Source organism: Leopardus geoffroyi, chromosome X (assembly GCF_018350155.1).
Source record: "Leopardus geoffroyi isolate Oge1 chromosome X, O.geoffroyi_Oge1_pat1.0, whole genome shotgun sequence".
NCBI lineage: Eukaryota > Metazoa > Chordata > Mammalia > Carnivora > Felidae > Leopardus > Leopardus geoffroyi.
In genome coordinates, this window is record NC_059343.1 from 53,500,702 (window position 1) to 53,521,110 (window position 20,409).

The 20,409-nt window shown below is 36.5% G+C and overlaps 1 protein-coding gene across 4 annotated transcripts in view; it reads right to left on the bottom strand.

Moving 5' to 3' along the window:
• The window catches only part of VSIG4 (V-set and immunoglobulin domain containing 4), an 85,955-nt gene that overhangs the window by 58,406 nt on the left and 7,140 nt on the right, over positions 1-20,409 (bottom strand). For all 4 annotated transcript variants that reach the window (XM_045471050.1, XM_045471051.1, XM_045471052.1 and 1 more), the window contains exon 3: positions 20,000-20,281. In XM_045471050.1, the coding sequence (XP_045327006.1) occupies positions 20,000-20,281 (282 nt within the window). The remainder of the gene's footprint in view (positions 1-19,999; positions 20,282-20,409) is intronic.

Below are 20,409 nucleotides of genomic sequence, written 5' to 3' on the forward strand. Positions count from 1 at the left end.
CCAAGATTAGCAATAACTGGGAGAGTTTGTCACCAGCAGATTTGTCGTATGAAGAATCCTATGGGTAGTCTTCAATTGGAAATAAAAGGACACTAGATAGTAACTTGGATCAACATGAAGAAATAAAACATCAAAAAATATAACTACATAAGTAAATATAAAGAAAGTATAAATGTATTTTTTATTTGTAACTCATTTTTTTCTATCTGATTTAAAAGACAACTACATAAAGCAATAATGTTAATGTGATTATAATGCATAAAGATGTAATCTTTTACAGTAATAGCATAAAGGAGGGGAAATTGAAAAAGGAAATAATAACAGGATATATATAAAACAAATAACAAAAGGGCAGACACATTGTTTTGTAAACAATTACATTAAATATGAATAGATTAAATTATCACATTTAAAGGCAAAGATTGGTAGTGTGGATAGGAAAACATAATTATGTGGAATCTAAAAAAACAAAACACATAAACAAATAAACAAAAAGCATAATCATACCTATACATACAGAAAGCAAACTGATGCTTGCCAGAGGGAATGGGGGTTAAGGGAAGGGGAAAATGCATGAAGGGGAGTAAGAGATACAGGCTTCCAATTATGGAATGAATAAGTCATGGGAATAAAAGGCACGACATAGGGAATATAGTCAATGATATTGTAATAGCATTGTATGGTGACAAGTAGTAGCTACACTTGTTGTTAGCATAGCATAACATATAGAGATGTTACATCACTATGTTGTACATCTGAAACTAATGTAACATTGTTTGTCAACTGTACTCAAACCACAACAAAATTTAAAAAGACAACTTACATTAAAAAAGAAAACAATCTAACTGCATTGTATGTATATGTAGGATTCAAACACATAAATGTTTTGAAAGTATGGAAAAAGATATACCATGCAAACAGTAACTAAAATACAGCTGGAGTAGCTATACAAGTATTCAACAAAATAGACTTAAAGACAAAAACTGTTATTAGAGATAAAGAAAGACATTTTATAATTTTAAGAGTCAATCCATCAAGAAAACATTACAATTATAAACATAACTACTTCTAATAAAACAGCCCCAAAATACACGAAGCAAAAACTGACAGAATTTTAGAGAGAAATAAACAATTCAACAATAATAGTTTGAGGCTTCAATACTGTAGTTTCAATTATGGATAGAAAAATTAGATGAAAGATCAGAAGAAAATTTAAGATTTGAACAACACTTCTTGAACAAGAGTGTTAACTAAATGGCTCTAACTGACATATACAGAGCACTCCACACAACAGCAGAATATATGCACTTCTGAAGTGCATATGGAACATTATCCAGAACAGACCATATGTTAGGCCACAAATTCAGGCTCAGTAAATTTGAAACAACTAAAACAATACAAACTATTTTCTCCAACCACAATGAAATTAAATTAGAAATAATTAACAGAAGAAAATTAGAGAAATTCACAAATATGTGGAAATTAAATGACACATTCCCAATTAACCAGTGGGTCAAAAGAAACTTATCAGGAAATAAGAAAATACTTTGAGATGATCAAAAATTAAAACACAACATATTGAAACTTATTGGAGGCAGTGAAAGTAGTACTCAAAGAAAAATTAATAACTATAAATACCTACTTCAGAAAATAAGGAAGCTCTCAAGCCAATAATCTAATCTTCCACCTTAAAATTAAAACTAGAAAGAGAAAAGCAAATTAAACAGAGAACAAAGAGAAGGAAGAAAATACTTAGCAGAAATAAATGAAATAGTAAGTGGAAATTAATAGAGAAAATCAACAAACCCAAAATTTGGTTATTAAAGAAAATCAACAAAATTGACAAGCCTTTGGCTAGACCAACCTGGGAAAAAGAAAGAAAACTCAAATTGTTAAAATATTTAATATATTTAATAAAAAGAGGACCTTACTACTAACTTTGTAGAAATAAAAATAATTCTAAGGGAATACTATGTATAACTGTAAGACAATGAATTAGTTAAGATGTAAGAGAAATTCCTAGAAATTTACAAACTATTAAAACTGACAAAAGAAGAGATAGAAAACTCGAATAGGTAGAAATTTAACAAGTAAAAAGATTGGATCTCTAATTCAATACCTTCCCACAAAGTAAAGGTTAGGCCCAGATGGCTTCAATGATGAATTCTACAAAAGGTTTAAAGAAAAATTAATGCCTATTCTTCACCAATTCTTTCTAAAACTAGGAAGGTAACTCTTCCCAACTTCATATATGAGACCAGTATTACCCTGATACAAAAGCAGATAAAGACATCAAAAGAAAAGAAAACAAACAAAAAAAAAACCACTATGCGTTATGAATATAAATGTAAAACTACTTAATAAAATACAAGCATATAAAATCCAGAAGCATATTAAAAAGATTATGTACCATGATCATTAGGGTTTATCCCAGGAATGCAGGATTGATTCAACATACGAGAAATGAATCAATGCAATACACGCTATTAATAGAAAAGACACAGAAAATGCACTTGACGTAATCCAACACTCTTTAATTATAAAAAAAAACAAACATTAAGCAAACTAGGAATGGAGGCAATTTTCTCAGCCTGATAAAAGTATTTATATAAAACACACATGGGGCACCTAGGTGTCTCAATCAGTTGAGCATCTGACTTAAACTCAGGTTATGATCTCACAGTTCAAGTTTGAGCCGCGCATAGGTTTTGCTGCTGTCAGAGAAAAGCCTGCTTCAGAACCTCTCTCCCCCTCTCCCTGTCCTTCCCCTGCTCACACTCTTTCTGAAAAATAAGAAAACATTAAAAAAAACACATACAGCAAACATTGTACTTAATGGTAAAAAACTGAAAGCTTTTCTTATAAGATCAAAAACAAGACAATTATGTCCACTCTCACCATGCTTATTTACCATTGTACTGAGGTATTAACCAAGGAAATTGTGCAATAAAAAAATAAAACACATAAATATTGGAAAGAAAGACTACATGTCATTTGCAAATGTCTTCCCCCATTCTGTCAATTGCCTTTTAGTTTTGCTGATTGCTTCCTTCGCTGTGCAGAAGCTTTTTATTTTGATGAGGTCCCAGTAGTTCATTTTTGTTTTTGTTTCCCTTGCTTCTGGAGACGTGTTAAGAACTTGCTGTGGCCATGATCAAAGAGGTATTTGCCTGCTTTCTCCTTGAGGATTTTGATGGCTTCCTGTCTTACATTTAGGTCTTTAATCCAGTTTGAGTTCATTTTTGTGTATGGTGTAAGAAAGTGGTCCAGGTTCATTCTTCTGCATGTCCCTGTCCAGTTTTCCCAGCACCACTTGCTGAAGAGACTGTTTTTATTCCATTGGATATTCTTTCTTGCTTTGTCAAATATTAGTTGGCCATACGTTTTTGTGTCCATTTCTGGGTTCTCTATTCTGTTCCATTGATCTGAGTATCTGTTCTTGTGCCAGTACCATACTGTCTTGATGATTACAGCTTTGTAGTATAGCTTGAAGTCTGCGATTGTGATGCCTCCTGTTTTGGTTTTCTTTTTCAAGATTGCTTTGGCTATTCTGGGACTTTTCTGGCTCCATACAAATTTTAAGATTATTTGTTCTAGGTCTGTGAAGAATGCTTGTGTTATTTTGATAGGGATTGCATTGAATATGTAGATTGCTTTGGGTAGTATTGACATTTTAACGACATTTGTTCTTCCTATCCAGGAGCATGGAATATTTTCCCCTTTTTGTGTGTGTCTTCTTCAATTTCTTTCATAAGCTTTCTATCATTTTCAGTGTATGGTTTTTCACCTCTTTGGTAAGATTTATTCCTAGGTATTTTATGGTTTTTGGTGCAATTGTAAATGGGATCGATTCCTTGATTTCTCTTTCTATTGATTCATTGTTATAGAAATTCAACAGATTTCTGTGCATTGATTTTTATACCCTGCCATTTTACTGAATTCATGAATCAGTTCTAGCAGTTTTTTTGTGGAATCTTTTGGGTTTTCCATGTAGAGTATCATGTCATCTGTGAAGAGTGAAAGTTTGACCTCCTCCAGGCTGATTTGGATTCCTTTTATTTCTTTGTGTTGTCTGATTGCAGAGGCTAAGACTTCCAATACTATGTTGAATAACAGTGGCGAGAATGGACATCCCTGTCTTGTTCCTGACCTTAGGGGGAAAGATGTCAGTTTTTCCCCATTGAGGATAATATTAGTGTTGGGTCGTTCATATATGGCTTTTATGATCTGCAGGTATGCTCCTTCTATCCATACTTTCTTAAGGGTTTTTATCAAAAAGGATGCTGTATTTTGTCAAATGCTTTCTCTGCATCTTTTGAGAGCATCATATGGTTCTTGTCCTTTCTTTTATTGATGTGATGAATCATGTTAATTGTTTTGTGGATATTGAACCAGCCCTGCATCCCAGGTACAAATCCCACATGGTCGTGGTGAATAATTTTTTTAATGTATTGTTGGATCCTGTTGGCTAATATCTTGTTGAAGATTTTTGCATCCATGTTCATCAGGAAAATTGGTCTAAAGTTCTCCTTTTTACAGTGGTCTCTGGTTTTAGAATCAAGGTAATGCTGGCTTCATAGAAAGAGTTTGGAAGTTTTCCTTCCATTTCTATTTTTTGGAACAGCTTCAAGAGAATAGGTGTGAACTCTTCCAGAAATGTTTGGTAAAATTCCCCTGGAAAGCCATCTTGCCCTGGACTCTTGTTTTTTGGCAGATTTTTGATTACTAATTTGATTTCCTTACTGGTTATGGGTCTGTTCAACTTTTATATTTCTTCCTGTTTCAGTTTTGATAGTGTATACATTTCTAGGAATTTTTCCATTTATTCCAGATTACCCATTTTTATTGGCATATTCTTGCTCATAATATTCCCTGTTTATTGTTTTTATTTCTGCTGTGTTGGTTGTGACCTCTCCTCTTACATTCTTGATTTTATTTATTTGGGTCTTTTCCTTTTTTTTTTTTTTATTTTTGATCAAACTGGCTAGTAGCTTATCAGTTTTGTTAATTCTTTGAAAGAACCAGCTTTTGGTCTCATCGAACTGTTCTACAGTTATTTTGGTTTCAATGGAATTAAGTTCTGCTCTAATCTTTATTATTTCCTGTCTTCTGCTGGTTTTGGGTTTTGTTTGCTGTTCTTTTCCTAGCTCCTTAAGGCGCAACGTTAGGTGGTGTATCTGAGATCTTTCTTTCCTCTTTAGGAAGGCCTGGACTGCTATATAGTTTCTTCTTATGAACGCCTTTGCTGCGTCCCAAAGGTTTTGGGTTGTGGTGTTATCATTTTCATTGACTTCCATGTGCTTTTTAATTTCCTCTTTAACTGCTTGTTTAGCCCATTCATTCTTTAGTAGGATGTTCTTCAGTCTCCAAGTATTTGTTACCTTTCCAAATTTTTTCTTGTGGTTGATTTCAAGTTTCATAGCATTATGGTCTGAAAATATGCACGGTATGATCTTGATCTTTTTGTACTTACTTAGGGCTAATAATTTTTTTAATGTATGGTTGGATCCAGTTGGCTAATATCTTGTTGAGGATTTTTGCATCTATATTCAACAGGGAAATTGGTGTATAGTTCTTCTTTTTAGTGAGATCTTTGTGTGGGAGTTGCAGGAGGGAAGCAATAAAGGAAAAGACTTCAAAAGGAAAGGGCTGGAGAAGGTACAAGGCCTTATGACATGTTTACACAGCTGAATGTGGCTGCAGCTTGTAAGGAACCCTAGAGCCATTAACATTGCCCAGGGCTGGATCCTCCTTCACACCTGACCCTTACTATAGCTATAGAAACCAGTGAACTCTAAATTCAACCTTGAAAAGCAAAACAATTAGATTGATTAACACACTCGCTTAGTTGACTTTATGCACATAGTCTTTAGCAATTATCATAATAAAAAGAAGCTTCATTCTGGAGTTGGGCCTCATTCTGACTCGAGTATGAGGACCTTCACTTAACTGAACTTTGCGGACTCATCTTTTGTGACTCCAGCTATACTCCCTGCAACAATTGGCCTAGTCGGCAGGTTAAGGCAGTCTTCCAGACTACTTTGGTTTACAGTCGCAGAGGATTAAAGCGGAGCGGTAGGACAGGTAACTCCCAGCTCTGGGATAGTGAAGTATGGGAAACTCACTGTCTCATGATCATGAAGCTTACTCTAAATTACTTCGTACTTTATTGCGAAGTTCTGGAGTAAAAGTGAAAAGAAGAACTTTTGATGAGTTCTGGTACTTGGTTAAAAAACATTGCTATTGGTTTAACCATTCTGGAAAAAATCTTTTACACCTTAAACAAGGAGATTAATTATGAAATCGCTTAGACGTGCTCATCAAAATGGAGATATCATTTCTTTAAAAGTTTGGTCTTTTTGCTCTTTGAGATGGCTTTACAGCCTTTACAGTCCGACTCAGAACAAAATATAAGTTCACCTAAATTAAAAACTCATCAAGAAGAAGAAGATGAGTCAGATTTTACATCTGATAGTTTTGAGGATGAGTCTTCCTCTGAAGAAATCAAAGCTATAGCGCCTGAGGAAGATACTTTACCAGAATGGCCTCCACCACCACCCACAAATGATAACTTGGAGGATAGTGCCTCCCCTTATAATAAAGTATACCCCCCCCCGCTCCTTTACCTAAAAATACAAAAATTCCTACTCATGTTAAACGAAAGACTGCCTATCCAGTCACTTCCAATCCTTTTTCTAATAATCAGCCTCACATAATAGTTCTTTCCAAGGGATATGGGGGCCCTATAATTACACCTCTGATGTGAGGGTTGATAAAGGCTAAGGAGGAAGGAGATTTAGAATTGATACAACCGGTACCAGAAATATTTCCGGTTACTCTGAATGCTTTTCCACCAAATGCACAATATCCTAATGGAGGCTATAATGCTATAATACTCTCAGATCCCTGTAAAAATTTTGAAAGATCTTAAAATGGCTTGTGTCCAATACGGCACTAACTCTGTTTATATGCAGGGCTTACTTTCAGCATTTTCTGATACCAAACGCTTGATTCCTAAAGATTGGGAAATGTTGGCTAGAACTGTTTTATCCCGTGCTGAATATTTATGACTTATGACTTGGTGGGAAGATCAGACTAAGATTCAAGAGGAAAGAAACATTCATGATAATATTCCTATTGACAAGGAACAACTTTTTGGACAAGGAGAATATTCTCAACTAAGATATCAATGTGGTATGAGTGATCAAGCAATACAACAAGTACAGAATTGCTGTAAGATGGCTAGGCAAAGTACAGCTACTCTAGGGGAACTTACCCCCTCATTTGTAAATGTTAAACAGGGAAATACTGAACCTTATGTTGACTTTGTAGCAAGATCAAGAGATGTTTTGGCTAAAACAATTCCTCAGGCAGGCCTAAGAGATTTGTTGGTTCCTATTGTGGCTTATGTAATGCTAATTCAGAATGCCAGCCAGCTCTTCATCCTATAAGAGTGGCTGCTGGGTCCATGGCTGACTATGTGAAAGCATGTGCTGATACTGGTACCCCACTTTACAATATGAATGCCTTTGCTGCCTCTATAAGACAGACAGGCCCTTTTAAAACTAACACCAAATGGTTTGGTTGTGGAAAAATTGGCCATATGAAAAAAGACTGTTGAAAAATAAAGGACAAATTAAAAAAAAAAAAAGCATAATGTTAATAATACCAGTACTGATAATCTATCTAAACTAATGTCTCCAACTGTTTTATGCCCTCGTTGTAAAAAAGGATATCATTGGGCCAATCAGTGCCATTCCAAATATCACAAAGATGGGCATCCTCGTCCATCTCTTAATATTGATCAAAATCAGGGAAACTTCTCACAGGGCCTAGCTCAGGGCCCAACAAACAAAATGAGCTTTTATCCAGCCAGCAATGGGTCTCAACACCACAACATCGACAGGTCACAGACCTCTGTCATGCAACAACTGGGAGTCCTGCCTTAGATCTCCCTGCTATAGACCCAGACTTCTTTAGGTGTCGTTAAAGTTAGAACAGGAATTTATGGGCCTTTGGAAAAGGCACAGTAGGCCTTATTTTTGGGCAGAGTAGTCTTACACTTAAAGGTATTCATGTGCATCCTGGTGTTATTGACTGTGATTAGGAAAATGAAATTCAAGTTATGATATCGGCCGATAACCCTTATAATATTCAACCAGGAGATAAAATTGCTCAATTACTTATTCTTCCTTATATAGAGGGCCAAAGCAATCCTGTTATCAGAACTGGAGGTTTTTGCAGTACCGGAAAACAATTACATTGGCAAACATTTTTGAAAGATTTTCACTCCAAAATACATCTTAAAATTAATAATAAACCTTTTATAGGATTAGGAGACACTGGAGCTGACGTTACCATCATATCTGAAAAGTTTTGGCCTTCATCTTGGCCTGTTGAAAATGTACCTGTAATTTTTACAGGACTTGGCTCCTTAGGGGGAATAGAAAGAAGTCAACAAGTTATGAGATGTGAAGGACCCGAGGATCAGATAGCAACTCTTAAACCCTATGTGGCTAACATTGCCATTAATCTGTAGGGTAGAGATATACTTCAACAATGGGGTGCATATATTAATATCCCATCTGTATTTACTCAAAGTAAAAATATAATGTGTGCCATGGGATATGACCCACTGAAGGGATTATATGTAAATCAACAAGGCATTAAAACACCCCTCAATATTTTCCCCAAACATAAAGCCACAAGTCTAGGATATCCAAATTTATCCTAGCGGCCACTGCCAGAGAACAAAAAATGTGTGCTGCCTTTAAAATGGCTTATTGATGAGCCATTTATGAGCCATATCTTATTGATATGGATAGAGCAGTGGCCGCTTTCTCAAGCAAAACTGGCAGCTTTAAAATTTTTAGTTTCTGAACAATTAGAAGCAGGACATATTGAACCTTCAACTAGTCCCTGGAATTCTCCGGTTTTTGTCATAAAAAAGAAATCTGGAAAATGGAGAATGCTGACTGATCTCCGACCCATAAATAAAATCAAACAATCTATGGGGGCTCTACAGCCTTGCCTTCTGACACCTGCTGCTATCCCTCGAGACTGGAAAATTATAATTATTGATCTTAAGGATTGTTTTTTCTCCATTACCTTAAACCCTAAAGATTCGGAAAGATTTGCATTCTCCATTCTTGTAATTAATCATGAGAAGCCCAAAAACAGATTTCAATGGAAAGTTTTACCTCAAGGAATGTTAAATAGTCCTATTCTTTGTCAGCTTTTTGTTGCAGACCCTCTCGGATATTTATTATCTGTTTCCTCATGCTCAGATCATTCATTACATGGATGACAGCCTATTAGCGTTACTGGAACGACATGATTTACATGCACTCTTTTTAGCAGCTCAGGCAACCCTCTCAGAAGATGGCCTTATTATTACAGAAGACAAAGTTCAATTTGAAGATCCCTTATTCTATTTAGGTCAAAAATTAGTACAAAATTCAATAATGCCTCAAAATGTTCAAATTCATAGAGATACCTTGCATACTTTGAATGATTTCCAGAAGTTATTAGGAGACATTAACTGGTTAAGTCCTACTCTAGGTATACGTACTTATCAACTGACTCATCTTTTTGATGTACTTAAAGGGAATTCCAATTTAAATAGCTCTAGAAAATTAACTCCAGAAGCATCCCAAGAATTACAATGGAATGAACAAAAAATTGCTTCCAGTCAGCTTACTCAAGTTGACCCCTCGCTACCTGTTTCCTTGTTAATTTTACCATCACCTCATTCTCCTACAGGAGTACTTTGGCAGGCAAATGGAATCATAGAATGGATATTTCTTTCCAACAGAGCCTTTAAAAAATTACCTACATATTTAGACAAAATAGGAATGTTGATTTTTAAGGGTCAGGAGAGACTTAAGGAAATAACAGCCCAAGACCCTGAGACAATTATAGTACTTCTGTCTCATGCACAAATATCCATGGCCTATCAGCAATGCATTTCATGGGCAACTTGGAGTTCCAGATAATATAGGTCACATAGACATCCATTATCCTAAATCCAAGTTAATTGAATTTATCAAAACCACCTCCTTTATCATGCCTCGAATTGTACAATCAGTACATGTAAATGGACCTAATTATTTTACAGATGCCAACAAATCCAGTTATTCTGCATATTATGGTCCTACTTCTAAATGTGTAAAATCCCCATATGCCTCAGTACAAAAGGCTGAACTCGCTGCCATATTTCTATTACTTAAGGATGTTTCCTCCTCCATCAATATCTTAACGGATTCAACCTATTCTAAACAAATGATTGAAAATCTGGTGGGAGGGAGGGGAAAGTGGGTGATGGACATTGAGGAGGGCACCTGTTGGGATGAGCACTGGATGTTATATGGAAACCAACTTGACAATTAATTTCATACTAAAAGAAATTTTGGAAACCATTAATATTTATTCAGATGGCTCAGAATTGTCTGACTTATTTTTTCAAGTCCAACATTGTCTCCAACACCAATCCCATCCTATATACATTACTCACATAGGATCTCATTCTGGCCTCCCTGGCCACTTGGCAGAAGGAAACGCTACAGCGGATTCCTTATTGGCAGCTCCTGTTATTACAGCACAAAATTTTCACATTATGACTCATCTTAATGCTAAAGGCTTAAGTAAATGCTTTTCTATTTCCCTTAAACAAGCTAGAGAAATTATCACACTGCCCCACTTGTGGGCCCATTGTTATTCCTCCATACTCTTAGGGGGTTAATCCCAGAGGTCAACAACCTAATGATTTATGGCAAATGGATGTTACTCATGTTGCACAATTTGGTTGCCTTGCATATGTACATATATCAATAAATACATATTCTGGTTTTATATGGGCTACACCTTTGTCAGGAGAAGAAACGGCCCATGTTATTCAGCACCTTTTAGAAGCATTTGCCATGATGGGACTCCCCCAGAATCTTTAAACTGACAATGGCCCCACTTTTACTTCTCACACTCTTCTTATATTTTGCCAAAAATGGGGCATTCATCATACTACAGGCATTCCTGTAGTCAAGCTATTATTGAACATACTAATCGTACATTAAAAACCATGTGACTGGGGCGCCTGGGTGGCGCAGTCGGTTAAGCTTCCGACTTCAGCCAGGTCACGATCTCGCGGTCCGGGAGTTCGAGCCCCGCGTCAGGCTCTGGGCTGATGGCTCAGAGCCTGGAGCCTGTTTCCGATTCTGTGTCTTCTTCTCTCTCTGCCCCTCCCCTGTTCATGCTCTGTCTCTCTCTGTCCCAAAAATAAATAAACGTTGAAAAAAAAATTAAAAAAAAAAAACCATGTGACAAAAACAAAAACAGGGGATATGGCCTTGAATCCAAAGGATCAATTAATGAAAACATTATTTACACTTATTTTTTTGGATTTAAGAGGTGAACACGAGCTCACCGCAGCTGAAAAACATCACACAGTCTCTAATACCAGACCCCTTTCACAACCAATATTTTGGAAAAATGATAATAACCAATGGTGCCCTGGGTATGTTAAATTGTGGGGTCAAGGATTTGCTCTTGTGTCCACAGATAACAGGTATATCTGGCTCCCAGCCTGGCAATTAAAAGCACGATATGAATAGATGGGTGAAAAGAAAGAGTTGACGATTTTCGACCACTGAAGAAAGATACGGAAGAATTAAGCCTGGAATGAAAGATAAAAAGAAGAACCAAAAAAAAAAAAAAACAATGAAAGCCAAACCTCCAACATGGGGACAGATGAAGAAGACTCTAGAAGCAGAACAGATCCTCCAAAAAAGAGGAACACCTAAGACTTCTACTACTCTGCTTATTGCCATGATGTCGGTTCTTACTTTAACCATGAATACTAAAGAGAATCACACATATTGGGCTTATATTCCAAATCCACCTCTTAATAGATTAATTACATGGGATGATCCCTCTTTCCCAGTTTGTGTAAATGATTCAGTCTCGTTGCCTGGACCTTATGATAATAGAGGTCCATTTAAACCAGAAGAAGAAGGAAAAATAATCCCTGAATATTCTGTAGGTGCAGATGGGCCACCTATATGCTTTGGAACAGGTGAACACTGTGTTACATTTCATTCACAGGCATGGATAGCAAAAATACCCAATGGGACTAATGTCTTTATATTGTACTTACTACAGGTGTCTCCATGAGAAGTCAAAGAATTATATACAATTACCCTCCTAAATTGCCTTGATGTCAATTAAGAAAGATTATAAATCCTGAAGAATGGGTTAATTGGGAGCTCTGTAGAGGAGAGGTTGGTAGAGTTCTTCTTAACACTTCCAAAGGAAGCGTCATTATCTGGGCCTCTGTAGGCTCTGCTCGGATCAAACACTCCAAAAGAGAGCTCTGATGGCTTCAATATCAAGACAACATCATTTTAGATGTAACATCTGAACCCATTGTATGGCATGAAGGAGGGATGACTTCCCCCAGCCCACGTTTACCTGATGGGCCAGTTCATTCAGAACTTTGGAAGATTGGCACTGGATTATTAGTCATGGCCGCGTGGAAAGACCATTTAATGAATACTTCAAATAAATTATCCATCTATCTTAGATTAAATGAGACTCATAAATTCAAGCATGTATCAGACTTCCTTTTCTGTTTATGTTAGGCATGCCTCATTAGGCCCTTGATAACAATCTTCTGACTTGCCATAATTGTTGTTTTTATACTTGTCTTAATTCTACTATTTCTTTTAATCAGTATAAAAAAATCTTATATATCCTTAAGGCACGTAATGGGATTTGGATGCCTGTAATTATGGATCAGTCTTGGCCACATTCCCCTGAAATGTATCTCATAGACGAAATATTTAAAAAGTATCTTACACTGCACCCCATGTTTTTTGTAGCTTTACTGGTAACCACTCTACTTGGGATTATAGCTATTACAGCTACAGCAACAACAGCCAGTTTTGCACTGCATCAGACTGTACAAACCACCCACTTTGTACAAAACTGGCATCAAGATTCAGAAAGGCTGTGTAACAGCCAACGGCTGATTGATAGCTGAATAGAGAGCCAATCATATGACTTGCAACAAGCTGTACTTTTTCTAGATCAATTGATTAGTTTACAACAACAGATAAAGCTTCAATGTGATTGGAACATTTGTGTCACCCGCCACGTATATAATCAATCTACAATATCATGGGACCTGGTGCATCAACACCTTCTTTTTTAAATTTTTTTTTAATGTTTATTTATTGTTGAGACAGAGACAGAGCATGGACAGGGCAGGGGCAGAGAGAAAGGTAGACACAGAATCTGAAAGAGGCTACAGGCTCTGAGCTGTCAGCACAGAGCCTAACGCGGGGCTTGAACCCACAAACTGTGAGATCATGACCTGAGCCGAAGTCGGATGTTTAATCGACTGAGCCACCCAGGTGCCCCTCATCGGCACCTTCTTAATCAAGGTACACCTCTGCTGATATAGTTCAATTACAAAAGGACATCTATAAAACATTCAAAAATAAACTTGAGATGATTTGTGGTGTTCCTTCTCTATCTGAGATAACTAATCGAATCTCAGAATTTAATCCAATGAATTATATAAAACCCTTAATCTTTTCTGCGATTGTTAGTTTTATATTAATCTTTGTCTAATTACTTTGCATATACCTAGTGTGGAGAATAGGACAGCAATGAAGCCAAAAATATGCCTCACAAGCTTCTGTCTTTGCCCTCCAGCTTTGCCAATTGAAAGAAAAAGGGGGAGATGTAGGAGATGCAGGAGAGAAGCATCAAACTGAAAACTACAAGACATTGTTGAATGAAGTTTCAAATAACTGGAAAGACGTCTCATGTTCATGGATTGAAAAATTTAATATTATTAAGATGGCAATACTGTCAAAATCTGTAGAATAAATTCAATCACTATAAAAATCTCAATGACTTATTTGCAGAAATGGAAAAGCTGATCCTATATGGATCAATATAACTCCAGAAGGAATTGCCATGGATCCTAAATAACCAAAACAATCTTGAAAAAGAGAAACAAAATTGGAAAACTCACCAATTTAAAACCTTACTACATTCTTTCTCATTTCCAAGTAGTATTGCATTGTATATAGTTGTAGCAACGTGGATGGAACTGGAGGGTATTATGCTAAGTGAAATAAGTCAGGCAGAGAGAGACAGATACCATACGTTTTCACTCATATGTGGATCCTGAGAAACTTAACAGAGAACCATGGGTGAAGGGAAGGGGGAAAAAAGTTACAGACAGGGAGGGAGGCAAACCATAAAAGACCCTTAAATACTGAAAACAAACTGAGGGTTGATGGGGGGTGGGGGAGAGGGGAAAGTGGGTGATGGGCATTGAGGAGGGCACCTGTTGGGATGAGCACTGGGTGTTGTATGGAAACTAATTTGACAATAAATTATATTTAATATAAAAAATAAAAACTTACCACAAAGCTATAGAAATCAAAACTGTGGTACTTGTATCAATATATTGATCATGTAATACAATTGAGAGTCATAAATAAATTTTTATATCTTTGGTCATTGATATTTGACAGGACTGCTAAGACCATTCAGTGGGCAAGCATAGTTTCTTCAACTAATAATGCTGGGACAACCAGAAAATACAATAATGAGCTTGGTCCCTCTGTCTCCTGCTATATATAAAAATTAATTCTAAATAGATCAGAGATCTAAACATATGAGATATAACTTTAAAACTCTGAAAAGAAAGCATAGGAGTAAATATCTGTGTCCTTGCGTTGGTAGTGGATCCTTAGATATGACACCAAAAGCATAAGCATCAAAAGAAAAAAAAATAATAAGTTAGACTTCATCAAAATTAAAAACTTTTGTGTATCAAAGGACTCTATCAAGAAAGTGAAATTCAACCTATAGAATGAGATAAAATATTTGCAAACAATATATCTGAAAATAATCTAGCATTAAGAATATACGAAACAATATTACAACTCAACAATTACAAAGGCAAACAATCAAATTTTGAAATGTGCACAATTACATTTATAAAATTAGACATGGGGATACAATGCACAACATGGGAAATACAGTCAATAATATGTAATAATACATAACAACTTTGTATGGTAAATGATGGTAGCTAGACTATACATGGTGATCACTTCATAATGTTTATTAATGTTGAATCACCACATTGTACACCTGAAACTAATATATTATTGTATACTTCAATAAACTACACTTCAATAAAAAATAATGTGCAAAATATTTGAATAATCTATCCTCCAAAGAAGGCATACAAAGGGCCAATAAGCACATGAAAAGATAGTCAACATCATTAGTCACTAGGGACATGCAAAGTGTAACAAGTTGATACTACTTCATACCCACTTAGTTTGTTATAATTTAATAAATAAAATGCAAAATAAGTTGATGAAAAATGAGGAGAAATTGCAACCCTCATACACTGCTGATGAGAATGTAAAATAGTACAGCCACTTTGGAAAAGAGTTCAGGAGTTACTCAAAAATATATGTATAGAGTGACTATATGACCCAGAAATTCCATTCTTACTCATATACTTAAGCGAATTGAAATGAAATCCAAATGAAGACATGTACATGATTGCTACTAGTAGCATTATTCATAATAACAAAAAAGTAGAAACAACCCCAGTTCCCATCAATTGACGAGTGAATGATAACATGCGTCATATCCATGCAATGGAATAATATTTGGCAATAAAAAGAATGAAAATCTAATACATGCTACACCATGGATGAACTTTGAAAATATCATGCTAAGTAAAAGAAACCAGACACAAAATGTCACATATTGCATGGTTCAATTAATATGAAATACCCAGAATAGATAAGTATTCTAAGGTAAGTAAACGGAAAGTAGATTAGTGATTTCTAGGGGTTGGAGGAATGGAGGATGAGAGTGATTGCTTAAAGAACATGGTGGTTCCTTTTGTAGTGTTTAAAATGCTCTTGAATTGGATAATGGTGATGAGTGTGCAACAATCTGAACCACTGAATCATATTCATTTAAATGTTGAATTTTATAGTATGCAAAGTATATCTCATTGACAAAAAGATGTCAATGGAGGTGGATGGAATTTCTTTAGACTAAGAAGAAGGAAGAAAATTGCAGGTAGGAAGAACAGCACTTTATGTTACAGATGTGGAAAGATAAGTCTGGATAGGTTGTCTGGGAACAGACTAAGGGAGTTTAGGCTTTGTTTTTTGTAGAAGTGTCCATGTGGAGCAACAGAAAGTTTCTGAGGAAGGAATAAACATTGCCCAATCTAAATTTTGCAAAAATAATTCTGACAACAGTGTGGTGAGGTTTTTGAAGGTGAAGGAGTGGTATATTTTGTCTATTCATTTACAAATATCCATTAAGTGCCTCCTATATGCCAAGTACTTTGCTGGACCCTCATGGATTTTATATCTCATGACATAGAATAGATACTCAATAAATGATGATTTAGTTGATGCTTTGGTGTGAATGGATGGGCATAGAGAAGTCATTTAAAAGGCGATTGGGAAAAAAAAAAACACTGACACTTTCCTTATTTCCATTCCCCAGAAATTTCAAGAAAAAAATATGATGAAACTAATGAGGGTATTGGAAAAGAAAAGAGGAGATTAATAAGAGAGCTGATTCAGTAGTTGAATTCACAGCACTTGGTGATATTGATGATTATTTGAAATGGAAGGGGAGGAGGAAGTTAAAGATGTTGCCGAAGCTTCAAACTAGGTCTTTGACAACATTTATGATCCAAGAGATAAATTAAGGAAAAGCCAGCAGAGGGGTCTTAGAAGGATCAGTCAGATAGGTCTTAGGAGAACCAAAAGAGAATGGTGGTGCTGATAGAATTTGAAAGACCTTTGAGGAGGAAGGAATGTCAGCTGTTACACTGATGTTGAAGAGGATGAGTGTGAATGAAAAGGTCTAAAATTTTCATAATTTGGAGGTTAGTGATGACTCAATAGGTGGGTCAGAGAGTTAGATTAGCTGAGGTTGAAAGCACAGATGGAGGGTTTTCTGTGGAGAGAAAGGCATATTTTACTCTGCTCCAAGAAGGAATTGGTAGGGAAATGTCAAGACAGAGAGGGTAGTTGAGAGAATTCACATCTGAGACGGATCTGGGTATTCTCTCATGTTATGAGAGCCAAACTGGAGGCTTAAAATAGAGTAAAAGTGTTCTCAACAGCTGCTATCAGGAATGGGACAAAAATTCACAAGTTGATAAACAGTATGGGGATAGGCAGTGGGTGTCACAGAACATGAAAGTAAACTGATAACGGAGGCCAAAGCATCTCTGCAGTAAAAATGTAATTAATGTTTATTTATTTTTGACAGAGAGAGAGACAGACAGAGCATGAGTGGGGGAGGGGCAGAGAGAGGGGGAGACACAGAATCTGAAGCAGGCTCCAGGCTCTGAGCTGTCAGCACAGAGCCTGACACGGGGCTCAAGCTCACAGACTGTGAGATCATGACCTGAGCCAAAGTCGCATGCTCAACTGACTGAGCCACCCAGGAGCCCATCTCTGCATTTTTTAAAATCAAAGCTTAGCTGTCTGAATGTGAAGAAAGGCATGGCATCCAGAGCTATATCATAAGTGAGGAATGGCATAGAGTGTAAGGCAGAGGAATGAGGATTTAGAACTATGTAGGTCAGAGATAAAATGCAACCAGAATCATGGAACCAGGTTGAGGTGCAGAAAGAAGGTGAAGGCTCACAGAGCAGAGAAGGGTGCAAGACTGAGAGTAACTTCTCTGAGTCTCATTTTCCTTTCTCATCACTAAAGGACAATGGTAAATAGTGCCTAACGACTTTGTTGCCTGTAAGCATAAACTTTGATAAGGAATGGACAGGTTGTTTGTAAGCAAGGTCCTTCCCAGATGGGCTAGGAACTAACTCACAGAAAAGTGAGAATTTTCAACTATCACTTTATGAAGTATACTTTCTTGGACTTTCTGGTCATGTTATGCCCTCTCTGCCTGACCATTTGTCAACTCTCAGAGAACTGGGCCATGTAATTCTCTAAGAGTCAAGCTGCCCTCGTTCCCCCAACAACTAACAGACCAAAACATACACACACACACTCATTACAACTCAACTTTGGGAAATAAATTCTTTCAAGAAAACAAAGGAGTCTCAAACCAACATTAATCTCCTAATCCAAATAGTGAGTGAGAGCCAGCTTGCTCATTTTCCTTACACAGAGCTATCTTCTGAGGATAATAATTTTTAGGTGGCTCAGAGGATAAGTCCCTAAAAGTTAGTTCCCAACATGTTTTGGGCAATGGCAGCCTTGTTGGAATAAACATCCTCCCTTCCAAGGAGATGTCTTGGAAGGCAACAAGATGCATTTAGACATACCACTGCTGGGATGGCTGTTTAAACCCCAATCTGCAACCTTTATGTACATAATTTGTTGTGCTCCCAGGATAATTCTGTAAGAAACAGCCAGACCTTGATTTACCAGAGTCAATCAGAGACATCAACCAGAACTTTCATTTGACTTTAGAAGAAGATGGAAGGGGGTGGGGGGTGGTGGTATAAAAAAAAAAAAACCAGTATGTAGATATCTGGGCTTTATTTCATGAAGCAAAACCAAACACAAACAACAAAATAACAACAAAAATCTTCACTAAACAAAACAAAGAAAAAGCAAAATGAAATATCACCTTACACCTGTTATAATGGCTAAAATCAAAAAGACAAGAAATAACAAGTGTTGGTGAAGATGTGGAGAAAAAGGTACCCTCATACACTACTGGTGAGAATGTTAACTGGTACAGCCACTGTTAAAAACAGCATGGAGGCTTTTCAAAAATAAATAAATAAATAAATAAATAAATGTAGAAATACTATATGATCCATTAATTCTGCTATTGGGAATCTACCCAAAGAATATGAAAACACTAATTTGAAAAGATATATGCACCTCTATGCTTATTGCAGCATTATTTACACTAGCCAAGATATGGAAGCAACATAAGTGTCCATGGTTAGACAAATGGATACAGAAAAAGTGGTGTATATATGTACAATGGAATATTAAATAGCCATAAAAGAGAATGCAATCAAGCCGTTTGAGACAACATGGATGGACATAGAGGATATTATGGTAAGTGAAATAAGTTAGACTGAGAAAGACAAATACCATATGATTTCACTCATATGGTATCTAAAAAATGAATTAAAAAAAGCAGAATTATATCTATAGACACAGAGAACAAACTGATGGTTGCCAGAGGGTAGGAGTGTGGGAAGATGGGAAAAATGTGTGAAGAGGAATGGGAGATAGAGGCTTCTAGTTAGGAAATAAAAGAGGATAAAAGCACAGTAAAAGGAATATAGTTAATGATATTGTAATAGTGATGTAATAGTAGTTGCACTTGTAGTGAACATAGCATAATGTATGTCAATTCACTATGTTGTGCACCTGAAACTAATGTAACACTGTGTGTCAACTATACAAAAAAAAAAAAAAAAGAAAGAAAGAAAATAACAACAACAAAAATAGATTCCAAAGGGTGTCCGGGAGCTAATAAAGATTCAAACATAAGAGACAATTAGATGTAATGGAAAGAGTATGCCATCTTCATGCAAGTTCCAACTTGAACTTTCTAGCTGTGAGCTTCTGGGCAAATATATTTCCCTTTCTGATTTTCAATTTCTTCCGTAAAATTAGGCTGATGATAGCTATCTCATGAGATAGATGTGGGAATCAATTATAAAATGTCTGCTGAGTTCTTGTGAATTGTGTCTGCAAAATATGAATTACCTAGTGAATGTCACTTTCCCCATTACCCTCTTTGTCTTCTTAACCCACAACATGACAGGCATTGTCTCCAGCCTTGTGATTATCAGTTCAGAATTTTTCTTTCTCTGTGATTGCACAACCCAGGACACCACCCCCCTCCACACACACAAACTGTCTTCTATGGAATAAAGATATCTCCATTACAAGGACTGTGATTGCAAGGATCTCCAAAAGAAAGGATTGCTCACCTTTGACCACAAACTTCACAATGTCACTGCGCTGCTCAGATCCTACCCGGCCCTTGGCAGTACAGAAATAGGAGCCGGAGTCAGCCACCACAGCATGCTTGAAGAGTAAGGTACTCGACCCTGCTACTTTGATGGGTTCTTGATTGACAGTCTGTTCCTTATACCAAACATAACTGATGGGAGGAGAACCCCAAGCCTGGCATTGAAGACTAATCCTCATTCCCTGGGGTACTGTGAAGCCATAGCCACTGCCAGTTGTCACTGTGGGCTTGGAAACAGAGACTGCAAAAGGGAAGACAAGAGGGGAGGCTCTGAGAAGTTACAAGGATATGTGAAGACAAGGCTGAGTCATGCTTCCTGTGTATAGGAACAAGTATATATCTGCAAAGGGAACTAAAAGGGGCTCTTGA